The 27346-nt window shown below is 41.3% G+C and overlaps 2 protein-coding genes across 2 annotated transcripts; one reads left to right on the top strand and one right to left on the bottom strand.

Annotated features, from left to right (window-relative positions):
• Nucleotides 1–1194: 1194 nt before the first annotated feature.
• LOC137265390 (uncharacterized) lies at nt 1195–10033 on the bottom strand. The gene is made up of 8 exons (XM_067800787.1): nt 9923–10033; nt 7934–7957; nt 7677–7781; nt 7342–7442; nt 7071–7180; nt 5429–5595; nt 3598–3758; nt 1195–1631 (listed from the first exon to the last, which is right to left on the bottom strand). Exons 1-8 carry the CDS (start codon nt 9984–9986, stop codon nt 1536–1538), a joined length of 828 nt encoding a protein of 275 aa, XP_067656888.1. The 5' UTR covers nt 9987–10033; the 3' UTR covers nt 1195–1535.
• A 10656-nt stretch (nt 10034–20689) lies between these two features.
• Nucleotides 20690–23089, top strand: LOC137266401 (uncharacterized). The gene is made up of 4 exons (XM_067801896.1): nt 20690–20778; nt 21330–21550; nt 22297–22392; nt 22754–23089. Exons 1-4 carry the CDS (start codon nt 20742–20744, stop codon nt 23087–23089), a joined length of 690 nt encoding a protein of 229 aa, XP_067657997.1. The 5' UTR covers nt 20690–20741.
• The last annotated feature ends 4257 nt before the right edge of the window (nt 23090–27346 follow it).

The raw sequence follows: 27346 nt of genomic DNA on the forward strand, positions 1-27346 counted from the left end.
ATGTGAACTATGTCTGTATTGTCAGCTGACATCGTGTTAGTGGATGAACATGTGAACTATGTCTGTATTGTCAGTTGACATCGTGTTAGTGGATGAACATGTGAACTATGTCTGTATTGTCAGTTGACATCGTGTTAGTGGACGAACATGTGAACTATGTCTGTATTGTCAGTTGACATCGTGTCAGTGGATGAACATGTGAACTGTGTCTGTATTGTCAGTTGACATCATGTTAGTGGATGAACAGGTGAACTATGTCTGTATTGTCAGCTGACATTGTGTTAGTGGATGAACCTGTGAACTATGTCTGTATTGTCACTTGACATCGTGTTAGTGGATGAACATGTGAACTATGTCTGTATTGTCAGTTGACATCGTGTTAGTGGATGAACATGTGAACTATGTCTGCATTGTCAGTTGACATCGTGTTAGTGGACGAACATGTGAACTATGTCTGCATTGTCAGCTGACATCGGGTCAGTGGATGAACATGTGAACTGTGTCGGTATTGTCAGTTGACATCATGTTAGTGGATGAAGACGTGAACTATGTCTGTATTGTCAGTTGACATCGTGTTAGTGGATTAACACACATTGTCATTTGTTATCGTGTTAGTGGATGAACACGTGAACTATGTCTGCATTGTCAGTTGACATCATGTTAGTGGATGAACACGTGACAACTGAGACAGAATGGCATTGAATGGAAGCACCGAATAGAAGATCCACAAAGGTAACATTAGTTGACGGCCATGTCGCATAATCTTTTCTCAGATGTAATCCTGTTCTTCAGAACCTCTTTTCGTCAAGACGTTGACACTATAATGCATTCTCTGTCTTTACATTAATGACGAGACGGCAATGAAGAGAGGAACTCCCTCCCAGTGACGTTCACCGTGTCGGCTGTGCAATAGCTACATGTATGTGACGACAGATGGCTCAACACATGTTCGTGCGGAGGATTATTAGCCTCGTGGTTAAAAACGCCACCAGGTTCGAGTCCCTGGCTCATTCTTGTGTCAGTGCTTAAAAATTCCGAAAGGACGCCAAACACTCCCACTGACGTCGTTTCAGGAGATGTACATGAATACCTAAATAATGTCTTGTTCATGTTGTAGGACACTTCTAGAAATCTGCACGTGTTAGTAAAACGATCTGATTGATGGTCACTAAAATAAGAGAGACACAACCATTCAAGTAAAGTGCGTAATTGTATTTAAAAAGTTTAACAACTTTAGAAACTTACATACGCCGTGATATTGCTTGCATATTGCTAGCGTACGACCATACTCTCTCATCCTCTCACTTACCCACTCACTCACCACTCACAAATGTAAAGCGATAAGAGCATTTTGCTGTTTCAGCGTAAAAGGTTTGTTAATAAACACAAAAGAAAAAAACAGCTTCCCCACCCCGGGATAAAACCCACAACAACCAGCAAATCAGAGGACACCAGCCAGCCATATGCTCGAGAGTTCCCGCCAAAGCTCGGAAAGGCACGAGTACTGCCGATCTTACTATCCATACTGATTCTGCTCAACAGAAGTTACGTAGGGGGTTGGACATGTAGATGTGAAGTGTTGACATCCGACCTAGTCCAGACAGACAGCGAGGAACCGGGTTCAGGAAACGCTGAAATATAACAATATATAATGAACAAATGAAATTATGTGCATCATGTCTTTTGTGTCCCTTAGAGCACAAGATTGGCGTTCACGTGATTGACAAGAGTCAGGAGAATAATGGTAATATGCCGACCTCGCTTATGAAAGTTTAAGCGTCCATCCATCCCAGGAACAAAGTTGCCCGGCTCTCAGATGCTCTTGGTTCCTTCCAGTGGTTTGAGTGACAATGTGAGAGTGCTCCCAGGAACACACCCATTCTGACATTTTGGGAAATGTGTTAGGGAGTCTAAACATTCTGTGAATAGTTCTCAGTGGATTCGACTTGGCAGCACTTTCTGGGAGAGGTCCATGTCGCAAATGTAAAGCGGTCACGGTCGCCACTAAACGAGTTAAAGGCCCTGAGCTAATGAGTCATTATTCAGTCACATTCAGTCATTATTAGTCTCATAGTTTATAACTATCAGTTTTAAGTACTTGTATATAGTTATTGTACACTTAATAAGTGTCAGCTTTTACGTTTACAAATAAAATGTAACAAACCCTCTCAGGTAAACGTGTTCCTGTGTCCCCGATCCCCCCCCACCCACCCACCCTACACCACTGGATCAGGTCAGGTTCTGACCCATGCGCTACTCCCCACAAGCTTCTTGTGACATTCTGCCTCAGTTTCTCTGTCAGCTTGCCACCTATTGTCTCTTTAGTTTTAACGGTTTCTGTCACACATAACTTGTTGGGCAGTCACATAGATCTTTCATGAGGAACAGATCACGGCGATTAATGTGAACATTTCTGGGATGTAGTAAGTATTTTATTTATCAGAATGAGTCATGATGATGGGCAATCCTTGACTGCGTGAGAACTAAAGTACACCCAGTGCCACACAGGGGTAAGTGTAATATGTATGTATGTGTGTATGTATGTATGTATGTATGTGTGTGTGTGTGTGTGTGTGTGTGTGTGTGTGTGTGTGTGTGTGTGTGTGTCTGTGTGTGCGCGTATGTATGTATGATGCTATATGTATTCGGGTATATTTGAAATACATGTATCTATGAATAGTTTTAATGCCGATATTTATATACATTGTATTTGTAATATGTTTATTAAATGTCATAAATGATATAGGTATATATGAATAGGTTTCATGTTGCTATATATTATGAAGGTTTGTTTATACCAGTGCATTGTCAGGGCTAGCTGTGTAATATATAGAAAGTGTTATAACGTGTATGTGAGGCATGTTACGAATTTATGCTCGAATGGCTGGGTATATGTATGCATATTTTCAGGGTTATGAAACATTCCTATAATAGACAATAAATGGCTGTCATCTGTAACCACAAGTAGCGTTGTGTTGTGTGCGCTCTACCCATCCACCAACAGTCACCCCATATCCGCTATTACATGAACACTTTTCGAGGCATTAATTTATTTTCATTAATTAATAAAGAACAGCAGAAATAGCGGCACTGGTGATTGCCACATGTATGAATGATGCCGACAATTCTCATGGTATTATACATATTTGTGTTGAGGCCGTCGTGTGCTCGTGTGACAAGCATTAAACAACAATGTGTCGGAGACATAACTGTTTTATCAAAATCGATCGTAGAGTTATCGTACTCCTAGGTATCTTTGTTGAGCACAAGGAACATTCGTCGCGCTAGGAACATCTTTCCGAATGTCTTAGTTTCGTCTTACCCCAATAGCATGTATCTAACACTCTCATACTGATCCGGTTTCCTTGACTCCGTTTCGAACTATATTTCTGCTGATTTAACTCCTAGGAACGTGAAGACCAGACAATCCTGACTGTTGCTAACGTTACGTCACGGGTACGTTTTGGCCAACAACGCTGAACAGGGAGACTTGTATCCCCTTCTTCAGCTGTGCAGAAAATATAGAGTTGCGTCCCTTTGATCCGCTGGCCCGACGGAGGAAAGAGAAAGTCTCGCTGACACCGAGTGTGTACTTACCCCGAACTGTGACTCAGGAGGATATTCAAACCGAGGCGATGACAGATCGGCGTTAAACGCCCAGCCAAAAGAGTTGAGTTTGCCACCATTGTACATGAGAAACGCTGGGAAGAAGCGGTCACAGTCCATGTTCAAGGACACGTCATACCAGTAGTGCACACCTGAAGAAACATAGATTAGACTTCTACGTTTCCATTCAACATACGAAAACGATAATAGATGTAAGATATTTGCGATCATTATCAGTGGGACTACATGCTTCTACGATATATCGCTTACTGAATACTGTGTTTTGGAGCAAATTATACAAACTCGTTTTTCAAGTTTTGTTCCAGTAAGGAGTACCATCACCAAATTTAGCCTTGTTGCCGTGGAATCGCAAAACAAAATATTTTATTTATAATCCAGACCTACCAGAACTATTTATGAGTCTATCTACGAGCCTGTCTATCAATGAGTCTATCTATCTATGAGTCTATCTATCTATGAATCTATGGGTCTATCTATCTATGAGTCTGTCTATGAGTCTATCTATGAGTCTATCTATGAGTCTATCTGTCTATGAGTCTATCTATCTATGAGTCTATCTATGAGTCTATCTATGAGTCTATCTATCTATGAGTCTGTCTATGAGTCTATCTATGAGTCTATCTATGAGTCTATCTATCTATGAGTCTATCTATCTATGAATCTTTCTATGAGACTATGAGTCTATCTATCTATGAGTCTATCTATGAGTCTAGCTATCTATGAGTCTATCTATGAGTCTATCTATGAGTCTATCTATCTATGAGTCTATCTATCTATGAGTCTATCTATCTATGAGTCTATCTATCTATGAGTCTATCTATGAGTCTATCTATCTATGAGTCTATCTATGAGACTATGAGTCTATCTATCTATGAGTCTATCTACGTATGAGTCTATCTATGAGTCTATCTATCTATGAGTCTATCTATGAGTCTATCTATGAGTCTATCTATCTATGAGTCTATCTATGAGACTATGAGTCTATCTATCTATGAGTCTGTCTATGAGTCTATCTATCTATGAGTCTATCTATGAGTCTATCTATGAGTCTATCTATCTATGAGTCTATCTATCTATGAGCCTATCTATGAGTCTATCTATCTATGAGTCTATCTATGAGTCTATCTATGAGTCTAACTTGGTGAAGGCTAAGGAAATGACGACTACCATCAATTTCAGTCGAAGTTAAACTTGTTGCGATGGACACGCAGAAAGATAATTTATTAAGAAATCCAAAACTAGCAAAAGGCAGCAGTATACCATCAAACCTATCTATGTGCCAAGTTTGGTGAAGACATACTGAACGTTTTTATGCTATGGACAGGAATAGTCGAATGTGCACGGAGGGACGGGGTCCATTTAAATACCCCTGTAAACTCGAGGCCGGGGATAAAAAGAAAATTAAATCAAGTTTGACGAGTCCCATTAACTAGACAGACTAGAGGTCTCTGGCGTAATCACAAAAATGTGACTTATGTGCCCCCAGGCAGCGTCCACACTACATCATACAATGTTAATAAAGCACAAAAATATTCTCCTTAACGTTTTGATGCCTTTTGTTATTATTTTGTGTTATAAAATGCAAGTTTTAAGTGTAGACTTTCGTTTTCCCGGTGGTGTGAGGTAAGGTAGAGACAGCTGGGAAGGTTGACTATTGTTTAACGCCGGTTTCACATCATTCCAGCAGAACTAGAAACCATGGCAACCAGACATATTGTACTGGTCTGTAACCTCTAGGTGAATGCATTATTCCTATACGAGGTTTAACAGTAGTATCAGTAGTGTCTTCAGGATTACTTACCCATCCATGGAAAGCATCGTCCCCTTGTCCAGTGTGTTCTGAGAAGTTCTGTCTCGGTCACTGGTATCCTAATATACTCCCCAGGGATTGTGCCGTTCTGGATCAGCAGTCGTGTGCCCGTCCCTTCCTCGGAATACTGGCTGGATCTTCGTCCAGTGCTGCATATCCTGTCTGAAAACATGGTAAGTGAGTGGTGTGTTTTGACTATTGGTAAGGACGAGCCGATCGCGAAGGTTCCATACTTTGCGTTAATGCTCAAGAATCAGAGACTGTGCATATACAAAGGCCGGATGTTATGTTGACCACACACACACACACACACACACACACACACACACACACACACACACACACACACACACACACACACACACACACACACACACACACACACACACACACACACACACACACGGACTTACACTTGGATTTACACTGGAGTTGTTTCATCTCAGCCTATCTACATCTGTCTGCCTCATCGTCAAGTCTGACCTACATTCAAGATCGCTCTCTGTGAAAGATTTAGTAGACACTTGTTTGCCACGGAAAACCAAGACTTCGGTGAGTTGATATTATATTTGTGATCCACTACTTTAGATTTGACTCATCTGCATTGTACCAGAAACGTCTATTGTGAATCATTGTATCTTGCTCTTGTCTGCTAAATACGTTTTACTGAATATCTTAGACTTGTCTGTGTCACATTTTGCTGGTTCTGAGATGGATTTCCCATAGTATTTTGGTCACAGCAAATTATTAACAGTAACACTGTATAAAACACCCAAATGACAGAGAGTGAATACAGTATAAATTTACAGATGTAAAAGACTGAACATTATGTTGATGGTTTCAAAGCCGCTCAACGCTTCATAGCAACACTCACTGTGGCCTTGACATTTTGCATGAAATATCTGAACAAGATCAAATAATCAAACTCAGTATTTGACTGTTTGGCGTTTAAGATTCGACCTACACTTTCTTGGGTTTCTATGCCTATGTTGAAGAACATCAGTGAGCGCAAATGGTTGTCGCTGTCAGTGCTTTGGTCCTGTAACAAACGTCGGAAGTTTCCTCACCTCTTATCATCAGATGCAAGGGTAGGGGTGGAATGTAGAAGCCTTATTCTAGTGGTGAGGAAACCAATCGCAGGGATTCAAGGGGAGATCAGCCTAAGTTGGCACTCACCTATTCTTAGATAGGAATGGTCGTGGAGGCTGACTTTGTTGTCGCTCACCTAGTCTAAAGCAGGAATATTAATGGTGACATCAGCCTCAGTTGTCAGCCATTATAATACCGGAATATTAACGGGAATATCAGTCTCAGTTGTCACCCACCTATTCTAAGAGGAATGTTCATGATGACATAATTTCCATCGGTTATCGCATGGCTGTGGATCATTCCAGGTAGGGCCAGAGTTGTAGATATTCAACGTAAGCGGGCAACCACATACTCATAACATAGGCAACTATCATGGGATTGGATAGTCATCAGTGTGTCGTGTAGTCAATGATATATTTGCCCTGCCAAGCCTTGCCTGCAGTATTACAGACACCGGTGAACAACATTCACTTACTCTAGCTATTATCTTAACCTCGTTTCCATCAGTCATAGATTCATTACTGAGCAGATAACATTCGTGTACGTACTGGGGTCCATGAAGTAAGCGGTGATGAAATGGTGGTTGTCATGCTCCACGAAGGGGTGATTCTGCAGGGGGGCATGGGGGTACCCGTTGGGCTGATTGCTGGGGAACTGAAACACAAGACTCCTTGAAGTTACACCACTACAGCACATGCCCGTGTGTACAGTTATTGTCACCTGAGGATGACAAGTCAATAGGACGTTGTACAACTTTCAAATTCGACATGGCAATATGTCTAACAATGATGACCTGTTATCTGTTTTGATCTTACCCCTGTTTGAATCCCCGCGATGAAGCCGTTCACGTCGAAGATGAGGATGACGGCAAAGTCTCCATTTTTAGCATAACGCTTGCCAGCAAACATAGGAATCGCTGAAGAGAAATTAGATGGAAACGAAAATAACATGAGACATTCAACTTTAGGTCTCGATCTCGATCTCTCTCTCACACACACAGAGACAGAGAGAGAGAGAGAGAGAGAAAGAGAGAGAGACTCAAGGACACACACAATCACACACACACACACACACACAGAGAGAGAGAGAGAGAGAGAGAGAGAGAGAGAGACTGACTCAAAGACACGCACACACAATCGATCGCACTCACCTCCACACCCGGACAGCTGTGTGTACCCCTGGACCTGAGCTGCCAGCTCTGTTCTCGGAACATGTGAAAATGTCCCCGAACTGAATATGTTGATTCCGAAAGTCACTGAAACGGTTAAAGAACTAACTAGAAAATTCCTGCTGGCGAATCATTAACATACATGCTGAGTATATCTTAGGGTACATTCTGAAATAAGACCGAACGGGCCACACAGACTTACACTGTTGGATGTAAAGGATTTTGTGAAATCTGTTTACCTTGCAGCTTGTCCCAGTCGGGAGCTGAAACAGATAAGCACTCAGATAAGTGTCATAGTACATGCCGTATTGTCCAGTGCAGGCATATGTCGGATATGTCGGGCTATCTGGTTAACGCACAGAGAAATATCGCAGTCGCGGAAGATACTCGTTGACTGTCCAAGTGACATCAGACAATCTGGGAGTAACATTCACTTCAAGGGTAACCTCACAAGCTTAAGACTCTGCCCATCTATTACATTTATTGACTTTGTTTATGAAGTTTTTTCTTGAAGTCTAACGCCGATGAATCTATCTTCTCCCACTGACAGGAAGTACCAGATGTTTGACCAGATTAACCCGTAATTGACATGGAGTGGAGTGTCCTCATGTTAGGGACAGTCAGCCAAGTTCCACCCGTCAGGTCGCCTCCTCACACTGATAGGGAGCCAAGAAGGCACGCCAGTACGTCAGTATAGCCGGATTTGTATGTTTGTCAGCTTCTTTATTGTGGAAAACACAACGTTTCGGAGCGTGTGCTTGCTCCTTCATCAGGTCAGTATACGTCAGAATACAAACGCACACTGCCATTAACACCAGCCGATACATACAGTAGTGTCGGCATTAACGAGTTCGAGACGATATCAGATTATCAACACTCGCATACCCCCAATAATCCAGTATTAATCAATAGAATAACTTAGTGGCAAAGTGCTTTGGAAACTGATCTTGTGCCATTATTTTTTCAGTGTATGAAACTCCTAAAACATCCTACACTGTTCATTGGCTGAATGCATTCACTAAACCAATCACTTTTTAGTGTTGGATAAATGGCTGGGCATGAACCATACAGATGTCGTCTAGCTACCACAAATGTATATTATTTTCCATATATTTCCCGTAGTCTGTGACATGGACAACTACATATGCTTGGAAAATGTATTGGCGCACAGGGCCGGCTATAAGATAAAGTTGTAAGCCCGCCGTTCTTGTCAACCCTTTTACACTTCGAAAACGTAATAATGTCATCAGTCTCGGTAACCAGTGAAAAGTCTTTACTTTAATCTCACGTATATATCCTTTATACTTGACCTGCGTTATTCTTGCGTGTGAGTATATAAATATTAATCAGTCTTATTTCATACATCTAAACACTTGTATATTCTAATCTTTGCAAACACCTCGTGCAGAGTGCTCTGTCGAACAGCATGCTCTGACAAACGGAAATCTGGAAATCGTGGAAATCTCAAAACGAGATCCGGCAGCTAGAATCACATTGTGCTTATACGTCACACAAACACTCTGAATACGCGCAGAGCGGGTAAAAACAGTGAGAGAGATGCATTGTGAATCATTTTACGACCTCATCTAACAAGGGCAGTCTATAACGCCAGAGTTAACGACATGCTCCTCCACCTCGACGATTTTTACAAACATTAAATTTAGATTGATTTGTAGATACCTTTACAAGGAATTGGAATTTAGTGTAACCATAGCTGTTTGCAGTGTCTCGTTTCACTTTCACACAAGAAAATTCGGCCATTGTCTGATTTGGTTGATGAGATGAGAAAATGTTTCGGTTTGCAACACGTGCAGGAATTACAAATGACAAACACAAATATTGTACATGTTATGCATTAGCTAGGAGGTAACACACCACCAGAGACAGTTCATATTCAGTCTGTATAATATGACGATCTAAAAACGAGCGGGTATTTTGGCGTTCCCTTGACTAGAAGGCATAAGATCGGCGCATTGTCACTTCGTGACATGTGCAAACATGACATTAAACCAAAGTGTCGATTTTAGAGCAAAGACTCGATATTAAACTATAGATTCGATATTAGACCACAGAGTGGATATTGGACCTAAAAATTGATATTTCATACAGTTTAAATGAATTCAGCACGAAACAAAACCAACTTCGATTTCGTCAAAGAAGGAGGTTTACGCGTCAGTAATACACCCATGTATAACAGCTCATGTATGACAATATGAAGGTCGACTTACATCTACTGAAGAAAAACGCCTGGGTCACCATCAGAAGAGAGACGAGCAGCAGCAAACGGGACATTTTCGAACCATCCAACTGAGATGAACGCCGTGGACTAATCAGAAGCTCGATCTGCAGCTCAGGTAATATCGGCGGGGAAATACACTTTCAGATGGAGCCCTTGTCGACCCGAGGTGTCACGGAGCAGCTACAGTGAGGATGTGACTGAGTCATTGGTTGAATGAGTGAGTTCTGCGAGTGTGGACGGCTGAGGTGTTTTGCGTACATGTTACGGTTAAGAATTTACCGTGACAACAATTTAAGAAATCCCCTTGTAAACCAGCAAAACAGAACAAAGACAAGCTGTTTACGTTCAAATTATGTATTGTTATGTAACAAGAGCAAGGTATACAAAGTCACAAGTCAGTATAACAATGCAAATTTCAGGTACAATTCACGAGAGACAAAATCTAAGTCAGTGGGTCACAAAAAACAATATAGCAAACTCACCAAAGTCTTGGTGTGAGAGAGAATCAGCTATAGCGGAATATCAACACAGCGATCGGTGCGACAGCAGATAATGTAGGTCAGGCATTGACGGGCTTTCAAGCGTTGGCAGTGATGTGAATGAGTGTGAGTGTCGCCCTCAACCCGGCAACCAGCCTATTTATATATAAACTAAGTCATTTCCCGAAAGTTCGGGCACAAACGGCAATCGTCAACACTGTAGAATGCCCTCGAATAAGTCTCCCGGAAGTAAACACCGAAAACCAGGAGCAGATAAATTCCGGAAAACAAGAATTAAAAAAGTGTTGACCAGCTATTAAGACAAAATGTGACCCATCATATTTAATATTCAAAACACTGAATGTTGTGACCCAATAATAATTATTACTTTATTTAATAGCCAAAATACACAGAAAATACTCACTCGTAACAATACGTGTGTGTGCGCTTACTTGGGTGGGTGTGTTTTGCGCAAGGAGCTTGTATTTATCGATTTAATGAACTACATTCAGTTTGATATTATGACACCGAATCTGAAATGATGATTTATTCATCTAAAACGTTATGGCATCTGTGTCATAGCACAAGATTAGAAACACGTCATTCCACTGTTATGCCCTATCCGTGAAGATGCGTGTTAGAACTGATCTTCAAAAATAGAAACATTCTTATCGATGACTTAGATGACATTTCACCGTATCCCAACTGCGTTTATCGATGTTCATGGTGTTGATCACCGGATTGTCCGCTCCAGCCTACATTATTTACAGACCGCCGCCATGTAGCTGGAATATTGCTGAGTGCGGCGTTAAATGACAAACCCACCAAACAATCACTTTAGGTGATCTTGTAGCTGCTAACACTTAACACCTCATACCACGTGAGTACCCGGGTTACCACACGCCAAAATGTTTCTTTCTCAAATGTTTTCCTTAAGGTATAAAATGTGGCCGATACCTGCATGTCACCGTATCCCATTTAAATGTACTGAAGCTCATGCTGTCAATCACTGGATTGTCATGTCCAGACTTCGTTACAGACCACAATCACACAGCAGGAATATTACTGAGTGCGACTTCAGACAAACAGGCCGTGTGTGTGTGTGTGTGTGTGTGTGTGTGTGTGTGTGTGTGTGTGTGTGTGTGTGTGTGTGTGTGTGTGTGTGTGTGTGTGTGTGTGTGTGTGTGTGTGTGTGTGTGTGTGTGTGTGTGTGTGTGTGTGTGTGTGTGTGTGTGTGTGTGTGTGTGTGTGTGTGTGTGTGTGTGTGTGTGTGTGTGTGTGTGTGTGTGTGTGTGCGCTTAACTTGTTTGTTTGAAGCTATATATGGAGGGTGTCATTGTTGTGTTCATGCCACAGGCAATGTTTGGTACATACGCCTGGGTAGATGCCTGTAACCGTATACCGTTAACTTTGGGCTGAAATATGTAACTATTGGACAGGCGCTCCAGGAGCGGTTTCTAAGACACCTAGTCGCATTTGAGATTATGTCATAAGGAACATACACTGTTGAAGAATGTCCACATAACTTTCAAACATAAAATAGCCGACTCTAGAACTGGACATACACCCACAAGCATGTGCACCACGACAGACTACTCGACTTTGGTTGATTCGCCGACTGAACATTTCACGAAGCGATTGTTCCACTGTCATTTCCACCGGACTACTTATCGTGCTGCACGTATGTAGGCACCGGGTTCCTGTTGACGAATGTGTTACAAAAGCTCTGTGACAGCTGTATCTAGTGCAGTGAGGACACGGGATGGATGACACTGCTCTCTGGGCTTAAGTCTTAAGTGTCATGACGTAGCTATCATAGTGATAATATATGCATCTGTCATCGCAACAATCACTGCCGAGGGTGCTGATACTCTTCATAATAATATTTCACTATTTTCAAATTGAAAGTTCCAAATGCAAAGCGTTCAATAAACATTATATCGCTAACCGTTGACACATTTGGTAATTGAAATTTTCTATAAATAGTTTTAGTAATCAGTTGGCCACCTACATACGTGGTAATTCGGTATGTACATATATCCTGCATGTGTTTATCCTACGAGTATACATATGCCTGATCTCTGGCGGGAACAGGAAAGTCACTGATACAGGGCGGTGACCTTCATCAAGTAATGGCAACGTAACTTGATTATGGCAGCTTGTCTTTCAGTGACATTTATTGTGAAGTGGGTACATTTCTTTATAAATCGCTCTTGTTGCATATGTCAGTATGTCAGTCTGGAATATATTTATGTGTGGTGTACATTAAGACAGGGTCTGATCTCAGATGAGCAAGAAGAAAACTTGTTTTCTTTCTCCAATACATTGATACTGAGCAGAAGTGGCCAAATACGAGTAACTTTATCAGACGTTCATTCCCTGAGCTCCAGTTGGGTTGACGATAAACACATTTTCCTGGTGTTAGTGTTCCAGATTGTTTCACCCATACGTTAACGTCCCTGCTATTATGAACACTTTTGACTACACCAAGGCAACATTATCATCGGAGCTGGAAGCAACGACGTCCATGCCGTGACGCTGGGAGACAACACCACATGTCCCAGCACTGGCCACCGTTGGCTTCAGAGCGACCCAACAACATCCTCACTCTGACTGCATCCTTTGATTGAAGATACCAGTGGTATGACCATATTGAACAAATGCTAATACATTGAACAATTTGGAACTCTAGATCTGTGTTAGAACTAAACTGACAAAGTACTGCTTGTAGTTTAAGAAAAGTCCGAAATACCACTGCCGTCAACACAATTCAGTAAATAATATACAGTTTAGAAAAATATAATAACCCGAACTTTCAACGAAAATAATCTAATGTGGAGTCATATTGGATTACAGAGCAGGCGAGTGAAGCAAAGGCTGGTGATCAGGAACATTCCAGAAGAAGACTGGAATACGTAGTGCAACCAGACAATCATGCAAGATTAACTACAGTCCATGTTAGAAAATACCAGCAGTTGCACGTTCCCAAGTGTCCGCGCATCATAAGATCCAATGCCAACCAGCTGAGTGCGTGGTGCCTGCTCTGGTATATCAGACCAAAGCAGTAAGCAGTCGTAGTTCGTACGTACATACAGCCACACATGGAAGAAGGCTCACGTGTGGATAGACGAGCTATTCGCAAATGGGAGAAAGCTATCCATAACACAAGATGTATCTCCTTTCCCGCTGTTCCATGCGTGTCATGCTGAACAGAAGTCAGGAAACTGTGTTATAAGGTGACAAGTGCATCTGTTATACGGGATACGTATCACAAACCCATTATTGTGAACTAGGGTAATTTCGTCATAGAATCAATGCTATTACTGAGTGGTGATAAACTAAGGGATAGAGAAAGCGATACTTGAACTGAAAAGACAATTAAATTATCGATGGGTAGTTGAAAGTAATTTCCTATCACAAAGTACGACATGATACCGTTGAATAACTTTAAACGAATCGGATGGGTTGTATCTGGTTATGTGACAAGGGTTGGGCAGTCTCGAATACCTTAAAAAGACACTGTCGGCACTACAAAGAGGTTAAACCGCAACTCACGTGTAGCATCGGTGCCGAAACTTACAATGTTAAAATATAGTCCCGTGCCGAATCATTTTCTCATCTCCGCAGAGAGTATTGGTGTGTTTGGATGTGTTTTGCATTGATGTATTTAGAACTTGTGTTTTTAATTTGTGCGAACTATGGGAAAGTTTCTCTGGTCGTCAGTTTGCATTAGCTTCTAATCCTAGACGAGATGGCCGACAGTATCGGTGGGGACTTCCGGGGCGGTATTCTAAAAATGTCTTAAGTCCTAAAAAAAACTTAAGTCTATAAAAATGACTTAAGTTTTTTTTAAAAAACTTAAGTTTTGTCTTAAATCACTTCTTTATTCTTAGTCATATTCAATAAAAGTTTTAGACTTAAGTCTTGTTGTTTTTTAACTTAGTTCTTAAGCCTGCACCCATGTAGGCTTAAATATATGATTTCAACTTAAGACTAACCAAAATGGCAGCCGCACAGCGTGTATATTTACCAAGATCCAACAGATTCAATGATATGAATGATGAGGAACTACTTAGAAGATACAGACTGAATCAACAAGGTATTAGGTTTTTATTGCAACTTATTGGAACACAAATACAGCCACTGACTGGACGGAATCATGCTATTGATGCAACAACAAAGCTCTTAGTAACTTTGAGGTTTCTGGCAACAGGCAAGTTTCAGTTGTGTAATGGGGATGATCACGGGTTGAGGCAACCGAGCGTTTCACGTGCGATATACACGACTGTTGAAGCCTTGTCCGCCCCTGCCATGGTGGCACGGTTTATACATTTTCCCAGTCCCGCAGAGTCAACGCAACAAGGTGGAGTTTCACCGGACGGCGAACTTCCCAGGGGTGATCGGCGTCATTGACGGCACGCACATACAAATACAGGCACCAACTGTAAATGAGGATGTTTACGTCAATCGACATCACTACCACAGAAGTTGTTTAGAAACCGTCGACGACACAAGTATTAAAAGTATTTAGCATTCTTGTGTAAAGATTGAGCCATGATAGGTATATCCGGTACAGCAATCAAACTGGCGTTTTTTCAGCATGTACTGCTGCGGAGTTCACAATTTAAGGGCGTAAATTTCCGGAACGTGTCTGTAGATATTCATGCTGGAGAATTCTTGGGGTAATCACCTGGAAAGTAGACGTTGTGGTTAAGTGTTTAAGTCAAGTCAAAATATAGTCTTGAGAAAAAAAAACAATGCATAATGAAAGGTTGATAAATTTATAATAAATACTTTTCGCGAGTCCATAAAAACAGGTATTGATCGAATTCACCACTCTATTATAGTTCTATTATGAATTGCCGAAAAAAGCTTCTAAAAACCAAAACATGTCCATTTAGTCAGTATTTTTTTTATTTTCACTACAAATCAATAACGTTATGCCAACAATACTATGACATGTGAAGGCATTTATTCATTTATTCATTTATTCATACAGACTCTGTACATCACTACAGTGGGCATTCCCACAGTATGATGAGGGTAAACAGAACGGAAATATACCAGAGTAAAACATGTTTCAAATAAATCTGAAGACAGTGTCAGTAGTGGTAGCACATCGTTATGGTAGAAGTAGAAGACAGTGTCAGTAGTAGTAGCACATCGTTGTGGTAGAAGTAGAAGACAGTGTCAGTAGTGGTAGCACATCGTTATGGTAGAAGTAGAAGATAGTGTCAGTAGTGGTAGCACATCGTTATGGTAGAAGTAGAAGACAGTGTCAGTAGTAGTAGCACATCGTTGTGGTAGAAGTAGAAGACAGTGTCAGTAGTGGTAGCACATCGTTGTGGTAGAAGTAGAAGGTAGTGTCAGTGGTGGTAGCACATCGTTGTGGTAGAAGTAGAAGACAGTGTCAGTGGTGGTAGCACATCGTTGTGGTAGAAGTAGAAGACAGTGTCAGTAGTAGTAGCACATCGTTGTGGTAGAGGTAGAAGACAGGGTCAGTAGTGGTAGCACATCGTTGTGGTAGAAGTAGAAGACAGTGTCAGTGGTGGTAGCACATCGTTGTGGTAGAAGTAGAAGACAGTGTCAGTGGTGGTAGCACATCGTTGTGGTAGAAGTAGAATACAGTGTCAGTAATGGTAGCACAACGTTCTGGTAGAGGTAGAAGACAGTGTCAGTAGTGGTAGCACATCGTTATGGTAGAAGTAGAAGACAGTGTCAGCAGTGGTAGCACATCGTTATGGTAGAAGTAGATGACAGGGTCAGTAGTGGTAGCACATCGTTGTGGTAGAAGTAGAAGACAGTGTCAGTGGTGGTAGCACATCGTTGTGGTAGAAGTAGAAGACAGTGTCAGTGGTGGTAGCACATCGTTGTGGTAGAAGTAGAAGACAGGGTCAGTAGTGGTAGCACATCGTTGTGGTAGAAGTAGAAGACAGTGTCAGTAGTGGTAGCACATCGTTGTGGTAGAAGTAGAAGACAGTGTCAGTACTGGTAGCACATCGTTGTGGTAGAAGTAGAAGACAGTGTCAGTGGTGGTAGCACATCGTTGTGGTAGAAGTAGAAGACAGTGTCAGTAGTGGTAGCACATCGTCATGGTAGAAGTAGAAGACAGTGTCAGTAGTAGTAGCACATCGTTGTGGTAGCAGTAGAAGACAGTGTCAGTAGTGGTAGCACATCGTTGTGGTAGAAGTAAAAGACAGTGTCAGTAGTGGTAGCACATCGTTGTGGTAGAAGTAGAAGACAGTGTCAGTAGTGGTAGCACATCGTTGTGGTAGAAGTAGAAGACAGTGTCAGTAGTGGTAGCACATCGTTGTGGTAGAAGTAGAAGACAGTGTCAGTGGTGGTAGCACATCGTTGTGGTAGAAGTAGAAGACAGTGTCAGTAGTGGTAGCACATCGTTGTGGTAGAAGTAGAAGACAGTGTCAGTAGTGGTAGCACATCGTTGTGGTAGAAGTAGAAGACAGTGTCAGTAGTGGTAGCACATCGTTGTGGTAGAAGTAGAAGACAGTGTCAGTAGTGGTAGCACATCGTTATGGTAGAAGTAGAAGACAGTGTCAGCAGTGGTAGCACATCGTTGTGGTAGAAGTAGACGACAGTGTCAGTGGTGGTAGCACATCGTTGTGGTAGAAGTAGAAGACAGTGTCAGTAGTGGTAGCACATCGTCATGGTAGAAGTAGAAGACAGTGTCAGTAGTAGTAGCACATCGTTGTGGTAGAAGTAGAAGACAGTGTCAGTAGTGGTAGCACATCGTTGTGGTAGAAGTAAAAGACAGTGTCAGTAGTGGTAGCACATCGTTATGGTAGAAGTAGAAGACAGTGTCAGTAGTGGTAGCACATCGTTGTGGTAGAAGTAGAAGACAGTGTCAGTAGTGGTAGCACATCGTTGTGGTAGAAGTAGAAGACAGTGTCAGTAGTGGTAGCACATCGTTGTGGTAGAAGTAGAAGACAGTGTCAGTAGTGGTAGCACATCGTTATGGTAGAAGTAGAAGACAGTGTCAGCAGTGGTAGCACATCGTTGTGGTAGAAGTAGAAGACAGTGTCAGTAGTGGTAGAAGTAGAAGACGATGTCAGTGGTGGTAGCACATCGTTATGGTAGAAGTAGAAGACAGTGTCAGTGGTGGTAGCACATCGTTGTGGTAGAAGTAGAAGACAGTGTCAGCAGTGGTAGCACATCGTTATGGTAGAAGTAGATGACAGGGTCAGTAGTGGTAGCACATCGTTGTGGTAGAAGTAGAAGACAGTGTCAGTGGTGGTAGCACATCGTTGTGGTAGAAGTAGAAGACAGGGTCAGTGGTGGTAGCACATCGTTGTGGTAGAAGTAGAAGACAGTGTCAGTAGTGGTAGCACATCGTTGTGGTAGAAGTAGAAGACAGTGTCAGTACTGGTAGCACATCGTTGTGGTAGAAGTAGAAGACAGTGTCAGTGGTGGTAGCACATCGTTGTGGTAGAAGTAGAAGACAGTGTCAGTAGTGGTAGCACATCGTCATGGTAGAAGTAGAAGACAGTGTCAGTAGTAGTAGCACATCGTTGTGGTAGAAGTAGAAGACAGTGTCAGTAGTGGTAGCACATCGTTGTGGTAGAAGTAAAAGACAGTGTCAGTAGTGGTAGCACATCGTTATGGTAGAAGTAGAAGACAGTGTCAGTAGTGGTAGCACATCGTTGTGGTAGAAGTAGAAGACAGTGTCAGTAGTGGTAGCACATCGTTGTGGTAGAAGTAGAAGACAGTGTCAGTGGTGGTAGCACATCGTTGTGGTAGAAGTAGAAGACAGTGTCAGTAGTGGTAGCACATCGTTGTGGTAGAAGTAGAAGACAGTGTCAGTAGTGGTAGCACATCGTTGTGGTAGAAGTAGAAGACAGTGTCAGTAGTGGTAGCACATCGTTGTGGTAGAAGTAGAAGACAGTGTCAGTAGTGGTAGCACATCGTTATGGTAGAAGTAGAAGACAGTGTCAGCAGTGGTAGCACATCGTTGTGGTAGAAGTAGAAGACAGTGTCAGTGGTGGTAGCACATCGTTGTGGTAGAAGTAGAAGACAGTGTCAGTAGTGGTAGCACATCGTCATGGTAGAAGTAGAAGACAGTGTCAGTAGTAGTAGCACATCGTTGTGGTAGAAGTAGAAGACAGTGTCAGTAGTGGTAGCACATCGTTGTGGTAGAAGTAAAAGACAGTGTCAGTAGTGGTAGCACATCGTTATGGTAGAAGTAGAAGACAGTGTCAGTAGTGGTAGCACATCGTTGTGGTAGAAGTAGAAGACAGTGTCAGTAGTGGTAGAAGTAGAAGACAGTGTCAGTAGTGGTAGCACATCGTCATGGTAGAAGTAGAAGACAGTGTCAGTAGTAGTAGCACATCGTTGTGGTAGAAGTAGAAGACAGTGTCAGTAGTGGTAGCACATCGTTGTGGTAGAAGTAAAAGACAGTGTCAGTAGTGGTAGCACATCGTTATGGTAGAAGTAGAAGACAGTGTCAGTAGTGGTAGCACATCGTTATGGTAGAAGTAGAAGACAGTGTCAGCAGTGGTAGCACATCGTTGTGGTAGAAGTAGAAGACAGTGTCAGTAGTGGTAGAAGTAGAAGACAGTGTCAGTAGTGGTAGCACATCGTTGTGGTAGAAGTAGAAGACAGTGTCAGTAGTGGTAGCACATCGTTGCGGTAGAAGTAGAAGACAGTGTCAGCAGTGGTAGCACATCGTTGTGGTGAAAGTAGAAGACAGTGTCAGTAGTGGTAGAAGTAGAAGACAGTGTCAGTAGTGGTAGCACATCGTTATGGTAGAAGTAGAAGACAGTGTCAGTAGTGGTAGCACATCGTTGTGGTAGAAGTAGAAGACAGTGTCAGTAGTGGTAGCACATCGTTGTGGTAGAAGTAGAAGACAGTGTCAGTGGTGGTAGCACATCGTTGTGGTAGAAGTAGAAGACAGGGTCAGTAGTGGTAGCACATCGTTATGGTAGAAGTAGAAGATAGTCGCTAGAACAAACAAATAATGACACCAGGTGTTTGTGAAAAGCTGAACGTATGTATCAGTGAATACAGTCCAAAACACACGCAAAGACAGGTCAACCTTTCATGTAAGAAAACCAAACCAAACTGATCAATCATCAGTCAAGTTGTTGTAAAAAGGTTACATGCAAGCAGATTCATGTATTTGAGATATCAGGAGAATCTACTGCAGACCTGTGGCGACTTTCTTAGATTCACGGACTGAGTGCAGATCTCATACGCAATAACGTCTTATAATGGGAGAACACTTTTTCTGTAGTGCCAAAAGGAAATGATGTCAGCACTTAACGGTACTAGCAAGACTTTCACGGAAAGACAAACCAAGAAGATAAATTTCATTGTCCACACAACTTGTTTGAGCGGCATTCTAGAAGCTGGTGGTATAGATATGACAAAACGTGGATGATCAACTTCTGCATTTTGACAATGGCGACGTTTCGGTATATATTTGTGCACCATTTGTGGTGTGTGCTCTGTAATCTTGTATTTATACATACTATATATTTACATAATTTACCCGATACATTGTTTCAATCGCCCCGAAGGAGGCTCCCTGTGACGGTGTGTGTCGCCAGCTGACATACAGACATACGTGGACATAAGGCATCTACCCTGACACGACCAGAACGCCGACATGACCAAGTCGTAGATCCCAACCTTTTTTTCCGAATACGATTCTTGGTATCAAAGCCTGAGCGATGCTGTCATATTTAGTTTTACCAAAGTGGCGAAAGGTCGACGTGAAGACCTCATACATTGACAATATCTGTGTAAAAACCCACCAGTCTGTGTGTTGTGAGCATGTTTACCGAGTTATACCTATGCCGATTCACTGGAAAGTCCTTCATTCAGTAGCAGTGTAGTGAAGGAGGCATGAGTAACTGACCCGACTAGTCTAAACACATTGAGGCCGTGCTCCTCACGACGTTGCACTGCAAAGGGAGGTAAGTGAAAACGTCCCCGTTTGACTGCCCGCTACCCCAAGTTCAGTTTGTACACGGAAGCTCGGAAAAACCTCTGAATGAAGTATAAACGTGCAAAGCTCCAACACTTACAATACAGTATCATATGGTTCGAAGGTGAATGGCTTTGTGCAGTAAGTAATATACATGCGAGGTATTCAACATGCAGGGATGCCCGGCAGAGACTAAGGAAAGTTTCAACAAAATGAAGATAAATTCAAACGAGAATTCCCAAGATTGTCTGAAAATCTTGTATAAATATGGCATTATTATAGATGAGCGCTCAGTTCCAATCAGTCCCTGTAGTAGAATATTGGTTGTCCAGCTCTCCTGATTATCTAACAGCCATCGTAATAGTCTCAAGTCTAACTCTACTGAAATGGAATCGCGTTCTGAAGTTTTGGTGTTCATCACAGGTTGGTTATACAAATATGTACAAGTAAAGACAAATATGTACAAGTATGCAGATCGTTATAACATTTAACTCGTTAGGATTTAATTTTTAGGCTTATGTACATGGCGCACGTAAATCGTTAATCGTTCGTTAACCGTTCATTAATAACCTCACTGTCCCCGCTCCTTGAACGTTTCACTTGGGTGTTGTCCCTGGATTAATGAGGATGAGATTTACCCCAGACCTATGTATTTAACAATGATGTAGCGCCGTTATTACTGTTAGCTGTTACAGGATCCGCTATTCAGTCAGGGACTTTCTCTGATCTATAGCACAGAGGCCGGTCCTCCCATACCGAGGAAATACTAACACAAACCTCAAAGTGGTGTCAAACCCAATCCACTAAACATGTGTTTGTTACTGTACATGGTGTCCGGTGTCATGTCTAGTATGTCCCAAGAAGCAATTAATTACTGTACACGGTTCAAGTTTAATCTCGCCATGTAGATAACATACGGGCATACAAGTCTTCTACTACACGTTTACAGTCATTAAATTTGCCATTAATTTCAGTGGGCCTATTATCGTCACAGCTGATTTCAACAAGTATCGCTGCACCGCTGGCCGAGGCGGGCGGACGTTGGGTAAACCCTTGTGGAGGCAGTCGGCCTGTCTCCGGATCTGTTGTGAATCTCCCCACACCCCCACCCAAGCCCATCAGCATCGAGATGGCATCACTGAAGCTTATGACACAGACCGCTGTCAGTCTCTGTGACGAGACCACATACACGATAGTAAGTCATATCACGGTCAGCTTTCATACCTTTGTACCATACTGATGCAGACTGCTTTGTACCATACTGATGCAATCTGCTTTGTACCATACTGATGCAGACTGCTTTGTACCATACTGGTGCTGACTGCTGTCGTGACCTCTACCAGTTTGGATCAGCTGATCACTGGTTCCAATCTTCCCATCACGAGGTGTGCGTGTCAACATACCTGTGGGTTCATTACTGTTATATCGATCTGTGTAAATACCTGAGTGTAACCTCACAGCCTGCTTTTCGCACAGCTGTGAAAGATTACTAGTTCAGTTTTAAATAAAAATGTCGTTTAATATGTTCTAAGAACGTAAGATGATGATTGGCATTTTAGAAGTTGTTGGGCAATAAGAAAGTAAGATACTTTATGGTAACAAAGTCTTTAATATATATTTCATATATTAGATATTACCTGCCAACTTCTAAAGTGCCAATCAAACAAATCAGTTAATGTTTTGTCAACTTCAACCCTCATAAGCCTGTGTCGAACTGATTATAATACAATTTGTTTTCTCAGCAAGCTGCAGTTGTGTCGACAGCACGGTGAAAAACGTTAAATAATTTTTTTCTCGAAAAATCTTAACATATTGAGGAAAAGGCAAGAGCACATAAATCGGGGATCTGTCTGACAAATCATTTTCAAAGCATAGATTGCAGCAATGTTTTCTCTGAAAATACTGCATAACAATGACATGATTCCATTACCTTTCTTACAGCGATCTAGAATAGGCACCTCCGTGGCTGCAGCTGCGGATAGTATTCCACTAGATGGATTTCCCGATACTGGCTCTTCATATACAAACGGAACAACGGTAGGGTAAACTGACCTGTAATACACAATTATTTAACTGAAAATGATGAATATTTGCACCCAAAGCCAGATATTTCTCGAAAATGTTTTCTTTTTAAAGTATATCTCCCTACGTGCTTGTGTTTGCACGAACCATCCAGTGCTGGAGTTCGTTATTTCGTAAAGTGACTTATTGTTTTGTTGACATGTAGGATATCGTCATCAGTGAAGTTAATATGACCAATATTCCACATCTAGTTGCATGTCAATAATTGAGCCAGCTAAACGTTTGGTTAATAACAGTGATCTACTTCATATTTTTCATAAGTTTTTATATTTACCTCATTGGATGATGGTGATGTTGATGGTGATACCGTTTTCAGATTGAAGAAATGCTCTCAAAGGAAGTTGACCGGTTGTCGAAGATTGGAGTTTTCCTCGAACAAGCTGCGCATGACACATATGACTATGCAGACAAAATCAGACAGATTGAAAACAAGAATGTGGAAATGTTATGTAAGATGCACATTATGCTGAAGGGACTTCACCAGGAAGTGAAGACAAATGTGTCCCGTGATATCATGCCAAACGAGTACAGGACTCTTGATGAGATATCCCATATCGACACCAGGAACTACATTATGGTCCGCGGTACCCAAACCATTGCTGTCCTCATGTCTGAAGGGATCGATGCCTATTTGCAGCGGAACAACTCCTAAACGTTTCCTTTTCGACGCAGAATCTAACAAAGGATTTTTTTAATATTTTATGACTTCACTAACAACAAAACATTCATGTTATCATGCATGTAGTCATGTCCACGTTAATCTGTTTAATGGGAGACTGGAGTTTCCAGGCGTTAATATACTCTCAAAAAAGTAGTGGAACTGTATTTTGGGAGAATGGGAGATACATGCGATTGAATCAATGTTGAATACATCACCACAAGGATTTCAATCAAAGCAAAGCTGTTAGTTCAGTTATGAAAAACGTCAAGATTCATAATGACACCCCATGCACGTGTAGGAGGCTCCCACGTTGTGCAAGTGCTCCCCATGCATTGTGTTTGAGTGTGGTGATAACGTGAAATGATGCTGCATACACAAGATGAATGTCATTGTAAAGTTCGTCAATGGGGTCAAAGTTCAGGTTCCTCTACTTCTTTTTGAAGAGCGTATATCCGGTCAAAAAGTAGGGGTTATTCCATTTTGAGAAAATACAACTAATCAATGCCAATGCATGTGAGCAAAAGTAATACATATTTATGTAGATGAGACATTTCCAAAGGAATGGAATAAATTCTCACTTTTACCCGTAGTTTCTCTTCATCTGGTTCCGCCTTGTCTTCATCATTTGTATTTTATCAATGTTATAAATTCCATATCCTACTTATTTATTGCTAATATTTGCATTTTCTATGGCGTCTTGCAAAGAGTTCAATCATATCATTTTATGCAAGAATTCTATTGCAAGAACAGTGTCTTGTAGACGATCCTAATTTTCACATTATGTGTATCACAAAAAGAAGATCCTACGTGTTGTATATAATGCGGGCAATATGTATACAGATTGTTATGTTAACACATGTACATCGGGTAATGTGGTGTGATTATGTGTGAGAAGAATGCTATGTTTGGTTGACTGGTAAGAGTGTTTTATATGTTATTAACAAGGTTTCTTACAATTATTGTTATTTTAATTTTTTAACATTTATGCATGTGTTGTATTTCAGATATGTTTACAAAGTTTTATATATTTGTATTTTTGAAAATAAAAACATAATTGGGTAAAACACGTCACAATTTAATTCTGGACTCACAATAGTCCAGAAACTCTCCGCACTGTAGCCACTCTCTCACGAGAGATTTGGCAAAAATAGACATGCAGCTATTATGAATATGTGCTAAGGATGAAAAAATTTTAAAAAATGTTTTTCGAAAACTGAAAATTTAAACTCGTTCGCCCATGTGCACGCCCATGGGCGAGAGTGTTTAATTTCGTCCAGAATAAATGTTTTGGAGGTTGTAAATGAATGAAAAAATGTTAATAAGTATCATGACTCAAATTTCAGCTCGATTTGACTTGACTCCGCTAACTGACAGTGATTTTAAAAATCTCGCCCATGGGTGAAAAATATGTTGACCCATGGACGAGAATATTTACTTTCACTGAAAATACATGTTTTTTCCATGTTTTGCAGTTTGTAAATAAATGAAAGTATATTTGTTAGTGTCGTGGCACAAAAATCTGCTTATTGTGACTTAATTCTGATAATTTAGAGCTGATTTAAAAATATCATTTGGCCCATGAGTGAGAATATTCACTTTTACTCAAATTACATCTTTTTGCATGTTTTTGGGGTTGTAAATGAGTGAAAGTATGTTCATAAGTATCATTACATAAATTTCAACTTATTTTGACTTAATTCCGTTAATTTAGAGCGATGTTTAAAAATCTCGCCCATGGGTGAAAAACATTTTGGCCCATGGGTGAGAACATTGCCTTTTACCCCAAATATATCTTTTCACGTGTTTTGGAGGATGTAAATGAATGAAAGTGCATTTATGAGCATCATGACAGAAATTTCAACTCATTTGACTTAATTCCGCTAATTGAGAGCGATTTTAAAAACAATCTCGCCCATGGGCGAGAATATTTCCTTTTACTCCAAATACATCTTTTCCAATGTTTTGAAGGATGTAAATGAATGAAAGTGGCTTTACGAGTATCATGACACAAAATTCAACTGATCTGATTTAATTTTACGAATTTAAGGAGGATTTTAAAAAATATACGAGAATAATTACTTTTACTCAAAATACATCTTTTCCTGTGGTTTGGAGGTTGTAAATGAATGAGAATATGGCACAAAATTCAACTCATTTTGACTTAATTCCGCTAACTACAAGAATCTGCACTTCCACTCCAAATACATAGTTTGTTTTATTGTTTTAGAGGTTGTAAATGAATGAAAGTGTGTTTATAAGTATCACTCCGGTCTTAATTCGAGTAACCTCGCTCGTGGACAAAAATATTTTCATTTGCTTGGTTTTTTTTGATTTTGCAAGCATATGGTTAAAATTCAGATGAAACTATAGTGACAAATAATTTCAGTTTAATTTAGTGAGTTTAGTTCTATGTCGCACTCAGCCATATTCCAGCAACATGGCGGCGGTTTGTAGATAATCAATTTTCGACCAGACAGTCCAGTGATCAACAGCATGACCATCGACCTGCACAATCGGGAACCGATGACATGTGGCAATCAAGTTAGCGAGTCTGACCACCCGATCCCGTTAGTCGCCTCTTACGACAAGCATAGTCACCTTTTATGGCAAGCATTGCTTGCTGAAGCCCTGTTCTATTCCAGATCCTCATAGGTCCTGAACGCAGAGCTATGAAATTGAAGTTATTTGTGAAAGTCCTTACTCCAGTGACACAAAGACTATGCTGGGACAATTAATGTCTTGTCAACCCCACTGACATTCGCCAATAACCACTTAAATATAGAATATATAGTCCGTGCTCCTTCAGAACAAATAAGTAATTAAGGATCCCCAACTGGGTAATTACGTAAACAACTCAAAATACTGTCACTTTCTGCCCAAGACATCGCGCGTCACCAGTCGTGAGCTAATGACCTTGTAAAACCCCTCACAAGGAAACACAAAGCACCAAAACCAGAACAGGAATAATCTACAACAGTGATAGGTCACTCGCTTGCTTTCTTTACCATTTGTACCAATTAACATGTTCCTCGTCATGCTCCAGCGCACACAGTGACTTGGTTCGTTTCCAGCGCAACTTCGGCTGTGTTCAACAGTACTTCAGCCATGATTACACGATGCCATTTAGAAAGTGGTCAAATGCAACATATCTCATATTTGGGATTTCACTTTCTTAGTAAAGTACAAATTCTAGTACTTTTTTCGGTTGAGTCCCATCCGGGATTCGAACCTGCACCCTCAGAGGAGGGCACCTAATCGCCAGCACACAAAGTCAGCCGCCTAGCCCGCTCAGCCACCGCGACTTCCACAAAAATGAAAGTCGGACAACTGGTAGTCTAGACTGCGTACTTTGTGTACCCCTCTGATGAGTGTAAATTGGCACGGCTCCCACGGCCGAAAGCTATGATTACACGATGCCATTTAGAAAGTGGTCAAATGCAACATATGTCATATTTGGGATTTCACTTTCTTAAGAAAGTACAAATTCTAGTACTTTTTTCGGTTGAGTCCCATCCGGGATTCGAACCCGCACCCTCAGAGTCAGGCACCTAATCGCCAGCACACAAAGTCAGCCGCCTAGCCCGCTCAGCCACCGCGACTTCCACAAAATGAAAGTCGGACAACTGGTAGTCTAGACTGCGTACTTTGTGTACCCCTCTGATGAGTGTAAATTGGCACGGCTCCCACGGCGGAAAGCTATGATTACACGATGCCATTTAGAAAGTGGTCAAATGCAACATATGTCATATTTGGGATTTCACTTTCTTAGTAAAGTACAAATTCTAGTACTATTTTCGGTTGAGTCCCATCCGGGATTCGAACCCGCACCCTCAGAGTCAGGCACCTAAATGGCATCGTGTAATCATAGCTTTCGGCCATGGGAGCCGTGCCAATTTACACTCATCAGAGGGGTACACAAAGTACGCAGTCTAGACTACCAGTTGTCCGACTTTCATTTTTGTGGAAGTCGCGGTGGCTGAGCGGGCTAGGCGGCTGACTTTGTGTGCTGGCGATTAGGTGCCTGACTCTGAGGGTGCGGGTTCGAATCCCGGATGGGACTCAACCGAAAAAAGTACTAGAATTTGTACTTTACTAAGAAAGTGAAATCCCAAATGAGACATATGTTGCAGTACTTCAGCCAGTTTACTGTATCAGTCGAAATCTTAGAATGAATGAATGAATGAATGAATGAATGAATGAATGAATTAAGAGCAAGATGTATATGTGAATGAATGAAAGAATAAATGA

The sequence above is a fragment of the Haliotis asinina genome, chromosome 15 (genome assembly GCF_037392515.1).
Source record: "Haliotis asinina isolate JCU_RB_2024 chromosome 15, JCU_Hal_asi_v2, whole genome shotgun sequence".
Classification (NCBI taxonomy): Eukaryota; Metazoa; Mollusca; class Gastropoda; order Lepetellida; family Haliotidae; genus Haliotis; species Haliotis asinina.